Source organism: Squalius cephalus, assembly GCF_949319135.1.
Source record: "Squalius cephalus genome assembly, chromosome: 18".
Lineage (NCBI taxonomy): Eukaryota > Metazoa > Chordata > Actinopteri > Cypriniformes > Leuciscidae > Squalius > Squalius cephalus.
The window spans coordinates 15,515,413-15,535,327 of NC_137139.1; the positions used below are offsets into that span (position 1 = coordinate 15,515,413).

Sequence of the window (19,915 nt, forward strand, 5' to 3'; positions counted from 1 at the left end):
AAAAATTGATTCACTTCATCAAGGTAACGATTGATCATGGATCAAACATGGATCAACACCATTTAAGCTCACAGATTTCCTTGTGTCTTCTCCAAATGAGTATATTCATGAAAATAATGGCACCCTCTAAAAAAACCTGTAAAAACACAAGAGTAAAAACCTGTTTACTGGTCTTACTGACTGTAAGATAATTTACAGTGATAAACAGTAAAAGGACATTCCTAGTAGTCTCTGCTTGACACTATATTTTATTTAAATCGTTTTTCTTATTTTCTTATTTGTTTGGTTGTAAGTTAACACCATGTTTTATGGACAGGCTACATTTAAGATATTCAAGGAAGAATGGACTGAAAAGAAACTTGTGAAAATGTGTAATTTGTATTTCTCCGCCATAATCACTAATCGTTTTGTCATTGAAGTGACTTTTGGGCCTGTTGCGTGAGAAAGGCAAGTCTGCATGTGGGCCACGCTGATGTCATCCGATCACCATCAAAAACCTCCTTCCTGACACAAAAACAAACACTCAAAATAAAGGCTTGCTGATTTAGAGTTTTTTTTAACCTAGATAACCCCCCAAATATCCTATTTTTTCTTCCCTACAAACGCTCGTTCTTCTTTTATGCTCTCCATCCCTCTTTCTCCAACTCTCTCTCAATACTTCATTTAACACAGAACGAGTATCGATCGGCTCTGCAGCTGCCGTGAAGTCTCACGGGTGATTAGGTTCACATGTTCTCCTGCTGCTGGGAGTGTAAGAGGGTGTGTTTGTGTGTGTTTATGGCCTTCTGATGGTGGCCTCTACGTGGAGGGGCTGTTTTATAGATGTTTAATAGGCTTCAGTACAGGAAAATGAGTTTGGGATAAGAGTTTTACTACAGTTTTTGCTTTCTCCAAATATGTATTCAAACCCACAGCTCATGTGTTAGTTTATCATTCAGAGCCAAGTGTGTCTCACAAACAGCATGTATTAATCAGAGCTTGTTTGTTAATTTACAGTTCTTCACCCTTTCTAGACTGTGCTAGAGGAAACAGTCCTATGAGGATGACTGAATCTTTATTTATATTTTTCAGGAAACTGGTATGGTTGTTTTGCTCTGAGGGGGAAACCCTGAGAAAGGAAGGAAGTGCAGGGTCTGGAGCTGCATTCATGAACTCAGTGTCAGTTCTCTGATGGAAACAAACACTAGACGAGGAACACTATCTCAGAGATGAACAGTGTCATGCGTCAGGGCTATTTAAACTTTAAAACCCTTGCTTGCCGTGTAGGGAAAAGCACGGGAATATTTTGAGGAATTCTGAGCGTTCTAGAATATTTCGAGTTTTCCAAGAACTTCCTGAAAGTTTGAGGGATGATGTTGGATTCAGCAGGTAGCCATGTTATTCTGTTCTTTCAGAACTAGAGTAATGAAATGCTGACCCGCTGACTCACAGGGTATTTGACAATTATGAGAACAGTCATAGGTCAGTAAACACAGCGCTGTGAGCTTTTATAAGAAACCGTTTCCTTGTCATTTCAAGACAAATCTATTTACTTTTCAGAAAAGGAATGTGACTGATGGTACTGAATGTGAATGATCACTATATTCATGTACAATGGTATTTACATGGTACTCCAAGGTACTTTGAAGAATACTATGGCACATAAATGGTCCAATAACCCTGGTATGTACCATTTAACATTATAGGGCTTGTTTATTGTGGTTATAGTGTTGTATTTCTAACTGCCCCTTTCTCTCTATTTAATTCAATGCAGTGAATCAGATTCATGAACACACAATACACTCAGTCATAATAAAGTGAATGTTCTCAAACCTTTTGTAGATCATTGAAGATAAAAATATTTACAATAACACAAAGGAGGAGAGTTAAATGGAGGCACAATAGCGGCTGGTTGTGATGTCTTGAGTCTGTCTGGCAGCTGTGTTTGTTGTGTGTCGCTCTATTGTACGGTCTTGACCTGTGTATATAGCAGCATCAAAGCACATGGCATTAGAGGTTTTGACTAGATTTGGAACATGATGGGAACAAAAGAGAATAAAAGCAAGAAGCACACACATTTACAGTCATGCACAGATTGCACACTTGTGGCCTGGATATTTTTTTCTTCTCAAAAACCAAGAGGTACTTGGTTATATAGTAATATACTGAATTAAATGTTTTCGGACACTTGTAATTGCAAATAAATGAGAATGCATAATAGTTTACCATATTTTATTTGATCCAAATTCCTAATAAATGAGTACAAGCAATAGTAAAATTGATGATTGCTTTAGCAAACACCAATATTACTTTTTCACCTTCACTGTTAAAGGAAGTCCAACCAACCCCTGGATTAATCTGACATACATCCAGATTCAGATACATGTTCTCTCCTCAGGAAACGAGAGGTGATTTCATGCTCTAGTAAAAGTCTGCATGAAAAATGAAAAATACTACACAAGACACGCAAGACTCAGTTCACATGAACACACACATTCATGCACATAGGCCCAGACTTCACTATATGTTAGACTGCAGCCAGCTAAACAAACCAGCTAAAACAAGTTTTCACATATTTTCTGGCTTGTCATACAAACCTACAGATCTATGACTGTTGTTATTTTTCATTCATCATATATTCCTCTTTTTCTTTTTGAGCCGTTTAATGGATAAGAGCTATTTTTGAATGTCACATCACTAGACCCAGCGGAACGTGTTGGTCAGGGATAAAAGGGGATTTCTAAAAAGGTCTGGGATGTCATTGCTCACTTGATTTGGCACCTCTGTCACTGTAGTGGGATTCGGGTGTGCACTTCTAAATGAGAGGCCATTATCCGTCTTAAAGCCAAGGCTCTGATGTCACACGAACACCTATTAGCTCTGTATGTGCGTGGATGTTTGTACACTTGTGATCTCCAACTGCTTCCACTTGAGAATTACACGATTGAACAAATGGCACAGACAAAACAAACAATAAGATGATGTTGGTAGGGAGCGAGTTTGCGGCAAGCTCTTTTTTATGGAGCTCAGCACTATGCAGAGCTGACAGACAAAGAAAGCGCAGAAAGGGAAATGTGCGTTTGATTGATGTCTGGACCCTTAAGTCTGACACACACACACACACACACACACACACACACACACACACACACACACACACACACACACACACACACACACACACACGCTCTTGAGCACTGAGGCTGGAGGTTATTAGATTTGATAGTGACAATGCTGCAGTGCATGTAGGCCATTTATAAAACCCATGCACACACACAAAACACACAAGCACACACCTTGTGTAAAGCAACTGGCTGTTCTATTTCTGCTTTTAATGGTGGTCTAATAGTGTTGTCTCCTGGATACAAATCCACACAAACTGCATTAGGTGAGCACCATGTGATGTATTAAGATTGTGACTGTAGAAACCAGCTGAGATCAGCTGTTTGAAAGAAGTTTAGCATGTCGGACAAGATTAGATCTGTCAGGTTTATGGACAACGCTTATTCCCTACTGTGTCAGTCTGTTTGTAGGCCTGAAACATAATCTCCACAAGTACATACTAATTTGTTTGAATACCTTTTATTTTATGTATATTTATTATTGTTTAATGGCATATTTTTTTATATTCCTTAAAAAATAATCTTTTAATAAACAAATTATTATTGTTATTATTACTTTGAAAAGTACATTGTACTGTACAATAGTAATAGATTTAAGGTAAACTGAAATTTCCTTTTGGCGGGTTGTAGTGAAGACCTTCGAGTTTCTGTGTATCTATGCTTAAGAATGTTTATTAGACAAAATTGCGCCGCTCATTCACACAGACAGTCAGACACACACAGAACATGCAGACTTTCTATTTTATGGTTTAATATTCACATAGGCTACACTTGTCCAGTGGTCGGCAGCCTGATGGCACGGGGAAGGATAATCACTTGTCACACGAATGGTTCGTCGAATGGTAAAATCTCACACTTTAATAGTATTCATAGTACCTAACTGGCTGTGTGAATACGAGGAATGCTTACCTCAAAATGTATGTCCGCATGCAAGTTTGAGAGACTTTATTTAAATTAAATAAATACATCTCTTTTAGCTATTTTCACATGCCAGTGATTATCCTTCTGCATGCCAGCATTGGCAGAATAATATGTTCCTGATAGAATTTTATGACCACAAATAGCAGCTTTATAAGATTTAGAATCAATTGTAACTAAGTGTGTTTTTGCCACAGATATTTCTAACAATTGTGTGAGTGGGATTTTATTGATCCACAGTGCTATTTCAATTGTGTAATGTATAGCTCCCGTCCACTGGTCTTTCCCAGGACTGAGGTTAAACGAAATGTATTTGCATTTCCATGGATTATGTTAAATAAAAATCCATATTATTCAATGCAAGGTTAATTAAATTAGATGCATGTGTATACAACAATGCAATCTTGAGCACAATAAAATTTTTGTATTGTTTATATTGTGCGAGATGTGTTACAAAGACAAACAAAATGTTTGTTTGTCCAGAAGATGAGTTCTTGATCCTGTTTAACAGATTTACACACACATACAAGGCCTATACATCATTACACAACACAACTAGCGCTTCCTGCCGTCTGATCGAATTCAAAGGTCTCTTAGGTGAAGCTAATTGGTTAGATCTCTGATCTTCCGCTTTCTCAGTAATCAGATCAGTAAGCTATTGCTTTGATTTTGTGTATGAGACAGATCTTATATAAGACCTGTCTCCTCACATCCAGGCTCTTGGGAACGTCATGTCCTGTGAACTTCATTTGGGTCAACCAGCAATCTTCAACTTTCATGACACTCACACACACTGAGTGTGCACGTGCACTCTAGTGCATTGATTTATATAGAGCATGGATAACAGTCCTCGCTTCATTGCATTTGCTCAAGACTATCAATATTCATCTGTCTGTCTATACACCTCACTGATCTGTTAAAGGGTTATTCACGATGGCTTGTTGGAAGCTGCAGACTCAGCACATTTAAAAATGGGAATACTGTGGTTAGATTTATAAGTCATCTTAAAATATGATAGGTTCGTTCATTACAGCTCTTAAAAGTGCTTTTGGAGAAGCTTGTGAAGTGTGATTGTAGTTCTGTTTTAGATATAATGGCTTAAGAAGTGAGTTGGGATTGAGATTGATCACTTAATCACATCAGAGTTACACTTTCAGCGATTCTCTTCAGCAAAATGGTTTTATTACTGCAGCCCAGTGACCTGCCCGCCTTATCGATGTAATCTGTCTAGACCAATAACTTGAGGTGATTTGACTGGCAAAACTACAGCTCTATTTAGAATAGAGTGCTATCGTATTGCTTACTGCATACTGGACTGTATACATTCAGAAATTATTAGGGGCTTGGGAAAAAACACTGAAAGTGACAAAAATTTCACAATATTGTATTTGTAAAAATGTATAGTATTTATATGAAAATCTGCTCCAGAGTGTAAAAGCATAGTGCATTGCATTGTGGGATTCAGAGTGTTATCTGCTTGTGCACACCTATACTGCATGCCTTCATTTACAATAGAACTCCTTATACAGCATGCATACTACTGAATCATCATTCTATCATACTGAATTTATACTACATTTGTTCAGCCAAAGCAGTTCAGTGGTATTTATCAACAAATCCATTCAATACCAATTGAGGTGAAATGAGTTTATATTTATGTACTACAGGCCATTATCTAAGGGATTGATTAACAAGTCATTAAATGCCTAACAATCTAATTACACAGCTCTTGGACAAATAATTGGTTTATATGTCTGTTGCCTATTGCAACAGATGCACTCTAGATTAGTGACTGTTGCTCCATAATGACCTTATAAATGCTTGACCATTACAATAATCTAATAATGATTTTCAATAACTAACGAAATGTTTCCTTCTGAGCATCATATTCTACACACATCACCATCTCTGTAGCCGTCTCAATGTGCATCTAATGGTCAATGACTTCTCTGCATCAATGATCTAATTTTGTACTTGATATAGGTTAGTGGACCAATGAAAAACGAAATAAATAAGACGTCTCCCTAAGGGGTTTGTTACAATGGCACTGTTTGCCCCTTGGAAGATACTTTAACTACAGCCTATATCTCCATTGATGAACCTTCAAAAGTATGTGTATTTTGACATTTCAGCATAAAAATAAAATCGATAATATTTAATTATAATGTCGTATAAGGTTTACCAGCCTTGTCATGTCACATTAATAGCTCAAAACAGCCTGGCTGCAAAATTGAGCGCTCATGAACAAAGATGGCCGATTTTTAAATCTCCTGCCTACAGAGGAATCGTGGTCCAGATAAACAATTGCCATTGAGACGAATGGAAATGCTTATGAATAGCTTTCTCCAAGTATTATAGACCTCCCTCCCACGATATAGTACTGTTACTTGTCCATTATATTTTCTCCTGCTCATTCTTTCTCTCTCGCTCAGATTTGGAATATAGCCTCTAAGGATTTGAGAGGTTCTCCTGATATATTTTGCTGCAAATTGAAAAGAAAATTTTATTGAGTTTGTGATGTGTTCTAGTTCAGTACAGACTGTCTGGAAATGCAAAAATGAAGAACAGACTATTCAGCTGTCTACAAACCTACAAATGTTAACCATATATTTTCATACTTAGTTATGGATGTAAACTGAGGAATTTGACCTATTTCGGTCTTTTCTACAGATTCCAAAAACCATCTCCAGATTCAGCGTCCCTCTCTGAATGCCAAATGTCGTTCTTAATACAAATGAGAAAACAAAGTGTGCAATGAGGAATGTTTGGAGTGTTTTCATGTGCCAGAGCGCATGCGGCTCTCAATCTGACACGCTAATGAGCGTCAAGTGCTAGCTATTCTCTCTAACGAGCGCATGGGCTCCCTGACTGAATCCCTCTAAAAGGGGAGGACCAGATACAAAGACAAAGAACAGTTTATGTCTGTGGGTAGCTGGATGTCTCCTGTACTCTCTTTCATGCAGAAAACAAGGACAGATACTCTATCCAAAGCTTTTATATATTTTTTCTCTATATACTGTTGATATGGCAACTAGAAAATACACTAAGTTTCATCATGCTACTGTAGCATGTGTGGAAGTATTTAAAACAAGGGTGTTACAATTAGCCCCGTGTTAGGTTGTGCCCCGCTCTCCCCTACATCGCAAATATACTGAAATGTTTGCCTTCGCACCAAAAAGTTGCTGAACCATTCATTTTCTGTAAAAAAACGGCCATACGTTTCTCTGCACCGTTTCCATTACGGCATCTATCCACATTATTAGCACTTGCAGCCTCTTCATCCTCCTCATTTTGCGAGATTTGTAAAATGTCCTCCGACTGAAAACTGTTTTTAAAAGAAAACCCACCACTTCAGGTCGACTTTGCACCGGAGCCGTCCTTTTTTTTTGTTTCTTTTTGCGGGAATGCGAGATCCGATCTGTTATCCAGATACAGAAGCCACTTGATGTGGACATGTGTAAACGCACCGTGTCCTGATTGGCTTATGATCCGATCTGCTTTATCGGGTCACGGTGATCGCATGTAAATGCCAAGTGTAAACGCAGCCAAAGATGAAGGGGACGATTCCTTTAGGCTACTTCTAAACCGGTTTATAGTCAGTTCTCATTAAAATGGTCAAGATTGTCATGTATGGCAAGAAATGATCATTTTTGTAAATATATATAGCTTTTTATGTGATATTTGTCAATTTTCCCACTTAAGCTACAGATAGATTTTCTGTTTTCTGGATATATCCCCAATGTAAGACATGCTGTGACTGCTTTTGATTGCTGTGTCAGTGGTGTTAATGAGAAACAGGCTGCTATAGTTAGATTTGATTGGCCCACACCTGGGAGCAATTAATTCATACTCAGTACAGGTGTGATTCACCACCTTTTTCTTCTCTGTTTCTCAGTCATTAATCTTTTGAACTTCACCAAATGGCTCAAAACGCACCGTTTTAAGTGATGGCTGACTGTCAACATGAATTCACATGTCTACACCCTGTTATATTCATGGGATGACTGATCAGGTCAACTAATTGACTAACTGTTTTAATTAATTATTAGATTTTTCAATTTGAATGTTGTGAACGTTGATATTTTGATATTCGGACACAGTGGTACTGGAGTGCATTCAAGGAAGAAGGGATAAACGAGAGAAAAAGGGAGGGGCCTTCTGCTGTGGTGGCGCCAAGGCTTTTTTTGTGAAGAGTTTGCACACAACAGAAGCTTAGAGATTAAACTCTCACAAGCCAAAGAGAAAAGAAAGAGGCAGAATGGACCTTTCATACCCAACCCCATTAATAATGTGTTCATGTAGAAGGTGTAACGGAAAGAGATGGAAGGTCACAGTGTTCCTCATCCCAAATGACCTTTATACCTTTGTTCAACAATGCATCTCAGGCCCTGTTTAAACCTGGTATTAATATGCATTTTGGTCGATCGGATGAGTGGATGAGGGAGACTTACCCGTTTGCACCTGTATTTTAATTTGTCTCCTTTGTCCACTTTCAACAATTTTTGTCCTGATTTCGTTGAGGGGAGGGTCTATGGGCGGGTAAATGTATGTTGTTGTTTTTTTAGATCTTTCTTTCTGAAGAATCATGTGACACTGAAAACTGGAGTAATGACGCTGAAAATTCGAAGAGCAAATATGACTTGCTACTATAGATACAGACACGCTGCAGTGAGCATGTAACATATCTAGGCAGGTGGAGCTGGGGGAGGTGGAGGAGTTTCAGAGAAACTCTGATAGTGCGCTGCAGGACTACTTTACAGCAAACGATGAACCAGACTATTTAAATGTTTAGCAAGCAATCTCATTGGCTGCAGGATCAGCAGAGGCCAATCAGCTTGTGCCATGTAGTGATGATGTGATTGCTTGCAGTTTTCATGTAAAGGACCTATCAGCCTGCACCCTCTGACTCAGATATTTATTGAAGTGCAGCTATTATGGTTTTTCGAATATTCCCTTTCATGCAGTGTGTAATATAGCTGTTTGTGAATGTAAACTTTCTGCAAAGTTGTAAAGTCGAAAGTGCACGATAAATAAAGTTATTGTCTCCCAAAAGAAAGAATCAACTCTGAACGAACTTGACGAGCCGTTTGCGGTACGTTGCGTCACTAGAAAATACATTTGCATAATGCCCGTCTATGTTGTACGTTGTCCACCCGCGAACAATTTGACTAGCCCTCAAACATCAATTTACTGACGACTGCTTCTTAAATCTCAGAGTTCAACAAAGGATTCGCAAGACACTTGAATTTTAAAGTTAAAATTTTAATTTATTTTGACCAACTTGCTCCTCAAAATCACAACCTGTAAATGATTGATTTTTGATTATTGTTTTACATTGTTCATTGTTCAACGTTATCGTTAGGCTACCGTCTTTACAGTGTGTACAATCGCTGAGCTTTAGGAAGCCTCCGGAGCTTAAGTTCAGTTATGGTAATAGGCGTTTAGGTTTCCGGCGGGCACTGTACGCGATTGACCAATCACAGCAGATTGGGCCATCTGGCCAATCAGAGCAGAGTAGCTCGCGGAAAGGAGGGATTTAAAGAGACTGATTCATCCGACGAGTCGTTTAAGAATCATTGAACAATGTGGTGATGTGCAATGTATATTATGAGAAAATGAAACTGTTTTTTGACCTTTGATGCATGTAAACCTGTTGTAGGAGACCTCCAAAACAAAATTAGGAGCCTTTAAATAGCATAATGGGGCACTTTAAGTGTGTTCGACTTGAAGTGGTCGGATATGACATCAAAGTACAGCGAGAACGCTTGGAGAGCAGACGGCTCCGTGTGTTATTCTAAAGTCATCTAATTAAGATGATTCTTTAATTCACTTTCTCACTTCCTTTTTGACTATCCCTCCATTCTTACTGAAGTATTTCCACCCATTACTTCTCTGTTCTAGATCACACTCATATCTTCTTTTCCCTCATGGGCTTCATGTGTAATTATAAAAGCGATTCCCAGCTCTAATTAACACTCAGGCCTGATAAGCATGTAAAAGAACTGTCCCACTCACGGGTGGACAGAAACATATGTCACTCTTCTTGAGTGTGAGAAAGCTAGAGGCAAATGCTGCTATATGCCAAAACTTTTCCCTGAATAAGTAATCCAAGCACAGGATGAGCCCAATATGAGAAACTTTTTGTTCGCACTGGTAAAATGACAACAGTGATTTGCTGACAGATGTAAGCAGCAGTACCTGGCAGGCAGAGAAGCTGCATGCACCTGTGTGTGTGTGTGTGTGTGTGTGTGTGTGTGTGTGTGCATGACTGATTTAAGTGTATATGATAAAATCTTCATGTTTTTGTTCCAAGATACCGTGGCTAACATTATAAACCGGGTAAAAAAACATTCTACAAAAGTGTGGCCTTTTTAGTACTTGCCATCATCTAAAATGTCAGCATGTGGGACAGACAGAAGTGTGTGGTAGTAGATCATGGTCTCGAGCTGTCTCAAATTCACGTGGACTGGAAAACAGTCCTATTCGGCTTTTGGATTTAAAGGAGAATGAAAATGTTTTGGGTTGATAGAGGTTTTGTCACAGCTCTTTGTGTAAGGTATAATGTTTATCACTGCAATCCTGCTGTTGTGAACTAATAAACATTGTTGCCATGGATCAAAGAGAGAGAATATCTCATTTCCTAATCATGTACAGAATGACAAAATGTGTGTGGGAAATACACAGCACCTGCAGGCTCTCAGTTGCTTAATGAAAAATGCTAATGCTAATGATCCGGCTTTTAGCTTCCTTGCGGTTTAGTGCAATTAGTAAGGGAGAAAGAGGGGAACGCGGTGGTTTTCTGCAGTTGTTTTTCCTGGTTGTGCAGGAGTAGAGGGGCCTGCTCATGTCAAATGGATTTGAAAGGTTGTGATTTCCTGTTTCCCCTCTCTTAACTTCCGCCCCTTATTTATTCATCAATTTGTTCCATTGAACTCTACAGGGGATCTGCTCACAAAAGCCGTTGTCATGGGAACCCATTATAGTCTGGAGCGGTCTGGGAATTGAGGAAAAGCAATGGATTTATTACAGCTTCTCTCTCTGGTTATGTCTAGCTTATGGAGCACTGCGCAGTATACACTGCATGCAGCCTGCTTTTTAATTAGTATGTGAAATAGAACACATTTGCAATGATAAACATTTCACACATTAGTCTAATACTTTACATAGCATGCCGCAATGCATTGTTGGCACATGACCTTTTGTTTGTTTTACTCTGCAAGTGCCATTCATTTGGAAGCTAATTTTGAATTTTTAATCCAATTTTGTGTAAATGACTGAATTTGATAGTCCATTAAAATCAGTCAAGACAGAAAATTGTTGCTGATATTACTTTCATTTTGTAATGGTGGAAATAGAAGATTAAGTAGAAATGTCCAGGCAGGTATGTTGAGGGCTAAAATCTGCTGGACGAGTTTTGGGACCCCGGCACTAAGCTTTTATTTAGGTGGAAAGGGATCAGGTGGTTTATAAGATTCTCATTACTAATTTGGGAAGATGGTAGGAGCATGTTGCGTTCCAAATGCACATTATAAGTGAGATTAAGAGCACATGCACAGATAGTTTGTGTGGAACTGCATTAACTGTGAACAGACTAGAGCTTGAGATACTGAAAACACATGAGCTGCTCATGTGTAAATGAGCACAGTTCAGAGCTTCACTCTGAAACACTGAGCACATGTATTAATTTATTAAATCACAGCTTTTACTGAAAAGCCATGATTTGAAAAAAAAACCTCTACTATATACTGCAGAAATAGTAACAGTACTATGCTGAACATCATCTGAACACGCTTCTCTCCGGATTAGCGGATTTTTAATTGTCAGAATAGGTGATCCATTCATTTTAATTTAATTGCATTACAGGTGTTATCTTCAGTCTGGATGATTCAAACGATTCAAATCCTAATGATGTTCCCTGTCTAAACAGACAAAGAAAACTCAACAAAAAAAAGAAGACATTCAGCTCTCTGTCCAGCCTCGTGTCTCAGAGTCTCTCTTACGCAACAGGCCATCCTCACCAGTGACAGTGATTTTATGGGACAAAGTTTGTGAAGTGGAGCGTGACTTAAAGACCCTCTCAATTTCACACACTCCGTCAACTCAATTCTTCATAATTCAGTCAAATGAGGAGGTGAAATAAGAGAGACTCCATTGTTCCTTCAGGATAGATGGATTTTGTTTAATACAGTGACACTCATTCCTCATCCCAACTGTGATGAAATCATCTTATTCCTTACATCCTGTGTTAGAGGAAGAGTGTGCTTCATAAGAATAAGTCAAGCAGGCACAAGATATAGGCCACGGCATGGCTGAATAGACCTGTGTGTGTGTGTGTGTACTCGTTCTCAGATTTCTGTACCTGCATTAGGTTTCAAGGTGTTGAAATTCAGGTAGCTGATAAGCAATTCAGTGATCAGATGACAAACTACTTGGATTGTGAGTTTCAACGTGTGCTGGCAGTGCAAAATTATGCAATGTACATGAGTAGACATCTTTCGTCATGTATCTTAGTAAAGTCGGCATGAAATGAAAATTAACTAAATGCATGTTGGATCTTTTTTGTGAACAATTCCTCTATGCATGTTTCATTTTTTTTTTAAATGTCATTTTTCATCCGTGTCATGACTTGATCATCCAGTGAAAGCTTCCGTTTCATTGCGACTTTACTGTAATTTCTGCGTTTAGAACAAAAGTGATCTGTTTTAAACGGGTTACTGTAGTTATTCCCATCATGTGCATAAGAAAAAAAAGAAAACTCTTTGACATACCTGTGGCCAGGGTCAAAATATATGATTCTCATTCAAATCCCATTGGTGCTGAGCTAAAAACGTTTTCAGAAAATGCATATTTCTTAACAAGCGTGAAATTGTTTTACATTTCATTACTTTTCCTGAAAAATATATTTTAGGTTCTTAAGACAAACACCAACGGTAATTTTGACACTGCAAGCTGAGACAGTTTCTTTAGTAATTGTACATATTGTGAGTTTGTTCCCCATATTTTCATTTTGGTTGCTTAGTACAAGGAATAGTCCACCTTCATGTTGCCACATGAGCTCTGGAGGGGAAAAAAGAAGGTATTTGCACACCCTAGATAAACTTCTGTTGGTAAATCATCCACTGTTAAAAGAAACATGAGTCATGAAAGATGTTTTCTTTACAGTTTGAATTGTCTTTGATTTGAATTGCGCATGTCAGTTACATCAGTGAGTGTCAGACTATAGTTCATAAAGGTCCAATTTAAACAGTGTATTATGAGTTCCTGATACAGTTATTGGCCAGCTGACAAATATGAATTTACTCGCAAATGCCAGTTTTTACTCTCCTTACCACTATGTACTGTTTTTCCACTTTTGCACATTTGAAATTGTGCAAATATGACTGACAAAGTGAAATAGACACACATCCATTGCATTAGAAAGGCAAAATTGCTTCAGTATTTCAGAGTAGATTGAATTTTATCATGGCTGTTTGGAGCGCCAGAGCAGACTGTGAGGGAGTGTGTTTGTGCTGGAAGAGTCGATGACAGAGGAAAAAACCCTCACATAGCATGTATGTACATACTGTACAGCATTTATGTGTGCAGCTTTTGTGTCAATGCGAGTTAGCGGTGGGATAAATGACGTTGCTATAATCTCATTATGTTCAGACTTCTTTCCCACAGACTCAGCAAACTGCAGTAAATTAAAAAACAGTGGCACAAAAAAATGGTCGATACACTAAGTCAATGCTTTCATTTTCTTTCAGCACAAATATATTGATTTTAATGAAGTTTAGTACCATTAAAAGCTGCGATTCCATTAACCTGTGCCATTCTGTCAGCCCACATACGACAGGAAGTGAAAATTGGATTTTTCGCAGCAGTCTGTATTCATCCATTCCTGTGTTTTTTTTTTGTTTTTTTTTTAAATGAAGACAAACATGGGTGCAGTTACATGGTTTTAGAGAAAATCACACTAGAAGTGATCCTTTAATTTTTGTTTTAATTATTTTACGCAATAATGTATAAGAGGCTGTTTTATATTGTGAATGTGTATTTTATCATTGTTGAAAACCTGTATTAACCAATCAGCATCCACGATTTAAACGATTCATTTTAAAATGTATAGATGGTTCTCTCTTCTCCTCCTATCTCCATTTCCTACAGTGGAGTAGTTTTTTAAAAACAATGCAATACCTCACATTTGGATGTGTATCAGTTTAAATTCATGCTGGTTTCCTGCCAAATGATGATTTACCAGTGAAAATATCACAGAGTGGGAGATAGAAGTGATGGTGTGATATCAGAGCAGATGTACAGTGGCTTGGGAGGGGGATAACAAGAGTGAATCATGTTGTAACATATTTTAATTAATTTATCGCTTTTTTCCCCTTTAGAACTCTCAGAAGAAGAGAGGTGCCAGACCAAACAACAAACCTGATAAAAAAGCATCGCCTCAGGTAATACACACTAATACTACAATATTCATTATTTTGCTTCTATTGTGACATTATAATGATCTGAAAGAGAACTGGTAAGGTACAGCATTCATAGCAAACTTTAGGTGCAATCGATTTAAAGCTTTCGTTGTTCTATTATTTCTTAAGACCGTCAAGGTCGTAGTCTACATTCTTGATCAAGCTTCTACAAAGTGGTCTTTGTATAGTGCTATAGTGATAACTGAACAGTCATAATGCATTTATCACAACAAAGATCCTGAGTTGTTCTTGCTATAAATGTAGAACCTTATTCCCTTGTTATACCTCTTTTTCACTGCAGTGGTGCAGGGATCATACTGGGCTTTCTGCAAACTTCTCTCATAATCTCTCCCACTGCAACATAACCTGCCTCCAAAAAACATGAGGCACCACAGTCTTTGTAGACAACTTTTTTAAAATCTAAATTCAGGTGGATAAATAAAATAAGGTGTCTGGAGTAACTGTGCAACATGACAAATGTGTGTCGTAATTGTTTGGTGAGTCCAATGTGGTGAAGACATTACCCCACCTTAGCCATTGACTTGGCTAAGACTTGGTGGTGGAAACAGGGTATAAATGGACAGCGTATTGTTCAATATTGTAGCAGTGAACAGTTTTTTTTTGTCTCTGCAAATGTTTCTTTCCAGCCTCCAGAGGACAGTTCAGACCTGAAGTGCCAGCTTCACTTCGCCAAAGAGGAGTCAGCTCTCATGTGCAAGAAACTCACCAAGATGGTCAAAGACAATGAGGCCATGAGGGAGGAATTGTCAAAGTTTCGCTCTTTGTACGGAGAGGTTGATGCCTCACTTACTGTCGAAGAGGTCGCGGACTCTCCTCACACCCGAGAGGCCGAGGTCAAAGTACACCTGAAACTTGTGGAAGAGGAGGCGAACCTTCTAAGCCGACGGATCGTAGAGTTGGAGGTGGAGAACCGTGGCATTCGCGCTGAAATGGACGACATGAAGATCCAGGATTCCCCGGGCGGAGTCGGGCTCATGGGTGGAGTCGGGGGTCACCTGCTGCTTTCCACGTCTGAGAATGTGATGGAGCTACAGCGCCATCTACAGTTTGTGGAAGAAGAGGCGGATCTGCTGCGGCGGTCTCTGATAGAAATGGAAGAGCAGAACAAGCTCTTGATGAACGAGCTCAACCACTACAAATCCGAGCTCCCCCCTGTCAATGAGATAGAGCTGTCGCCGTCCACAACCATCAATTCACCCAAAATCATTCCTGGCGCTTCTGAAGATGAGGGATGCGGTCTAAACGAAGCCACCCATAAAGAACTGCTTGCTGCCAGGCTGCAGATCACAGAGCTGAATGGCAAAGTAAAGAAGCTCCAGTATGAGAACCGCGTGCTTCTGTCCAACCTTCAACGGTGTGACTTGGCCTCCAACCAGGGTTCCGCACGTCCAGCGCTGGAAACCGATGCTGAAGCAGGGGACTCAGCTGAGTGCGTCCCCAGCCAGGTGCACCGCGAAGGCCCGGTGGGCGACGAGCAGAACGATATTCTGGAGGAAAAGAATCCAAAATTTTCAGTACCAAGTCACACTTCTACTGCTCAGGGCCTCAGCATAAAAGACCTTTTCGCTATCCGCGACCAAGCGCAACTCATTACCTCAGCCATTCAGCTTCTAACATCACCCGACCCCTCCAGTGTCACACCAGATGCTGTCTATCGCAAGATTACAACAAATGAGTCTGCGGAAGCGGATCTGCTGGAGAAGAGCCAGACCCAGAGCTCCACGCTGCCCCTGGTGGAGGCCCTGCATGGCAGACTGCAGTCCCTCCAGGCTCAGCTACAGGCCCTCAGTGAGAGGGTGGATGCCCTGGGGCAGCCCTCAGAGAGGGAGCGTGTGGAAGGGATGTCCCTGATGCCCCTGCTGTCTGAGGCGGAAGACCCTGCAGCAAATTGCTCATGCCCTACAGATGCTCAGTTCAACCAGAACATGGCCCAACAGAAGGTACACGCCCAATCTCCCTTGCATCTTTATTCTTTCCTTTTTGCTTGGAGTTTTGTCTTTTTTTATCAGCAATTTTCTTTTTTGCTTTGCTTGATTAGATTGAGTTGTATTTACATTGCCCTTTCCCTTAGAAAGGTTTGTCAACCACTAGAGCTGCACGATTAACCGTTAAAAGATTGCGATCTCGATTCGAACACCCACACAATGTCATTCCTAAATGACAATGATTCATTCGCCTGTGTCTATTAAACCTTTGACAAAATCACAGCGGAACATTCAAACCTGTGTTGACGCTGCCCCTGACCGAAGAGAGAGCAGTTGTCATGTAGGTATGAAACAGCTTCACAAACAGTCTTTTCAACCACACAGTATCGTTATTTCTGTGTTACAAATATTCATATTATCAGAAGTACTGGGATAACAGTTTATAGTTCAGATTAAACACTGATGTCTACAGAAGTGTTAAAAATTTGAAAGTAACTTGTGGTGACAAGTGACTGTTAAAAAATGTATGTGTGATGATTGAATCATTCATTCAAGAGATTTGTTCAAAAATGCTGATTCATCCAGTAATGAAACATGTAAAGTATTTATGATTGAGTCATTGAATCATTAATTCAAAAGGTTTTTTTTAGTTTTCTGTTGATCTCTGTTTGAAGATTCTCTGTCTGTGATTGTCAATTTATCCAGAATCGTGCAGCTCTACCGACCACTATAACAATGCATGCTTGTGGTGCATTATAAGGCTTCATAGTGGATAGCATTTAGGCCTCTAATGGAGTTAGATCATCATTATTGTGATAAGAACTGTTTTGTTGCGAAAGTTTTCATTTTGGTTAAAGAATCCGCTTTTTTGGCACTGGCTAAGTATTTTATGTCTAGATTCAAATGAGATGCAATAGTATAAGTGTGTTTGTTTACTAGTATAATAATGTATTATAGAATTTGGACGTGGCTGTTTCCAATAAATCTTTGATCAGACTATTTCCAGGGATGTCAACCTGGAGGGCCACTGTCCTGAAGAGTTTAGCTCCAACACTAATTGAACACACCTGAACCAGCTAATCAAGATCTTCAGGACTACTAGAAACTTCCATGCAGGTGTTTGGAGCTGGTTGGTGCTAAACTCTGAGGGAAAGTGGCCCTCCTTGAGCGGATTCTGACACATGTTGGCTAATCCATTTATGTTAGCAAAATAATGATTTTTGATATTAATAGTTGTTTTGGTTTCACTTTATTTTGATGATCCCTTAAACCCATTCTGTTGACTAAAAGTAATGTTGCAGCAGTTGCACCTACATGTCTACTAACTCTCATTAGATTGTTAGTCGAGTATTAGTTGACTGGTAGGGTTAGGGTCAGAATAAGTTGACATGTACTTTCAAAGTTACTTATAGTCAGTAGAATGTCTGTTGGAGGACAATCACAATAAAGAGCTAGCAGATATTAAGCAGACAGTTTACTAATACTCTGAGAGTTAGCTGACATGTAGTTGCAAAGTTACTTATAATAATCAACATAATGTTCAAAAGGTACCATCAAAATAAAGTGTTACCGTTATTTCCCATCACAGATAAAAGCTTAGCCTCTTCATTTACTCTCATGTTGTTCAAACCTGTATGACTTTCTTTCTTCTGTGGAACATAAAAGAAGATATTTTGAATAATGTTTTTGTCCATACAATGAAAGTCAATGGGGTCCAATATAACACTGTTGTATTGGGCAAAAAAAAGAGATACATTTCTTTTCTTTTTTTTTTTTTTTTTACTCATTTGAGTTCTAATCTAACAAGCATTTATTTAGGCTCCATTAGAGGCCCAACTCTTGAGATCCAATCCAGACTCTTCCCTCCCTCCTTCTCTCTCTCTTTTTCCTCACTGCATGGGCACCATGACCTGTGGTCGATGCTACATTTCTCTCTTTGTTTTTCTTCTCCCTCTTTTTGGTTTCCCTCTACCCCATTTGCTGTTTCCTCCTCCTCAAACCAAAGATGATGCTTTCGCTCCTTGTTGTTTTGTTTCTTTTTGCCATTTTGTCTTATACCACAATGACCAAACTGTTTTTCCTATACATACTTTTCATTGTCTTGTGAGTTTTTAATTTGCTGGTGATGTTTTATAGGTATCATTGTGCAACTTCTCTCGTTTCATTTCTCACTTGTCTGTTCTGTCCTTGCATCACTGTCTTATATACCCACACTACACATAACCATTTTTTATTCCTTCATCATATTCTTCTTGATCTTGTCTGTCTTCTATCACGCTCGTCTTTTATTGTTGTTTTTTTGTTTTCCTTCATTAACTTGCCCATGCATGCATGCAACAGCCTGACTCTAGAGATCAGCCAGACTGTGAGGTCAAAGTTCACCCGTGCAAGGCAGAGGAGGAGAGCAACAGCCACAAAGACAGCAACAAAGATGAGGAATCTGACTTAAAGGAAACAAACTCTGATCTGGTGAGGCACTAAAACATACACAAATTTCAATTCTGCTACCATTTTACAATTGTACACACAATGGCTCTGTTACAAAACATAAGCTAACACTTTTGGACAAAAACAGAGGCAGCATGTTGTGCATCTTTCATGGATAAAGGCCTGTTCACACCAAGAACGATAACTATATTAGCATCCACACCCGCGGACGATATTGTTCTGTTTATTCTAAGCGCACTGCAGTTTTGTTGTCTGCCACTTTAAATGTTCTAGTTATTTAAAGCAGGATAGAGTCTGATTGGCTGTCAATGTTTTTATCGTTCATCAGCTGGAAAAAATCATTCTGGAAGTGATTCCAACAATATCGTTTCTCTGTGCCATTATCGTTATGGACTCTGCTATGCTTTTATATTTAGAATGATTTGTAGAACTATATCTTTATAGTTATTGATATAGTTATCATCCTTGTTGTGGACGGGCCTCAAGGCAATTTCAGAATGCAGAGCAACAAGTTCAATGAAATATTACATCCATGAATGGTGCTCTCGGTTTCTCTTTGGATGGTTGGCAAACTTCAAAATCTCAGAAGCTACAATGAAGGCTTAAGGTCCTTGAACACTGAGTCCGAAATTTTCGCACGTTAAAAAATAAATACAACCTCATGTTGTGTCAATCACGTTTACACACTGCCTCCGAAACTTTCGTCCGTCATTAAAAAGACATTTGGATTGGGTTCGATATTCTGTGTTTTTCGTATCCGTAGCAAGCATTATCTAGAGGTATCTAGAGGTGTTTTGACAATTCAGAGCCACCGAATGACGAATACGAAAAAACGCACACAAAACTTTCGGACTCACTGTGCAAGGACCTTTAGGCTGTGAACTGGTCACTCAAATCTGAGGTTCATGGGGAATTGGGAAATTAGGGTTTAAAGGGATAGTTCAGGATTTTAGACATGAATCTCTATAGCTTCCCCATAAGCAGTGTGGTGCATTGACCATGACTTACCCCCGACAGCGTCCTGTGAGCCGAGCTCCGGTCCAGT

The 19,915-nt window shown here is 39.2% G+C and overlaps 1 protein-coding gene across 2 annotated transcripts in view; it reads left to right on the top strand.

The window, feature by feature from the left end:
• Positions 1-19,915, top strand: part of mtcl2 (microtubule crosslinking factor 2) — a 45,279-nt gene that overhangs the window by 12,741 nt on the left and 12,623 nt on the right. For both annotated transcript variants that reach the window (XM_079849449.1, XM_079849450.1), the window contains exons 4-6: positions 14,396-14,458; positions 15,124-16,437; positions 18,763-18,891. In XM_079849449.1, coding sequence (XP_079705575.1) covers positions 14,396-14,458; positions 15,124-16,437; positions 18,763-18,891 — 1,506 coding nt within the window. The remainder of the gene's footprint in view (positions 1-14,395; positions 14,459-15,123; positions 16,438-18,762; positions 18,892-19,915) is intronic.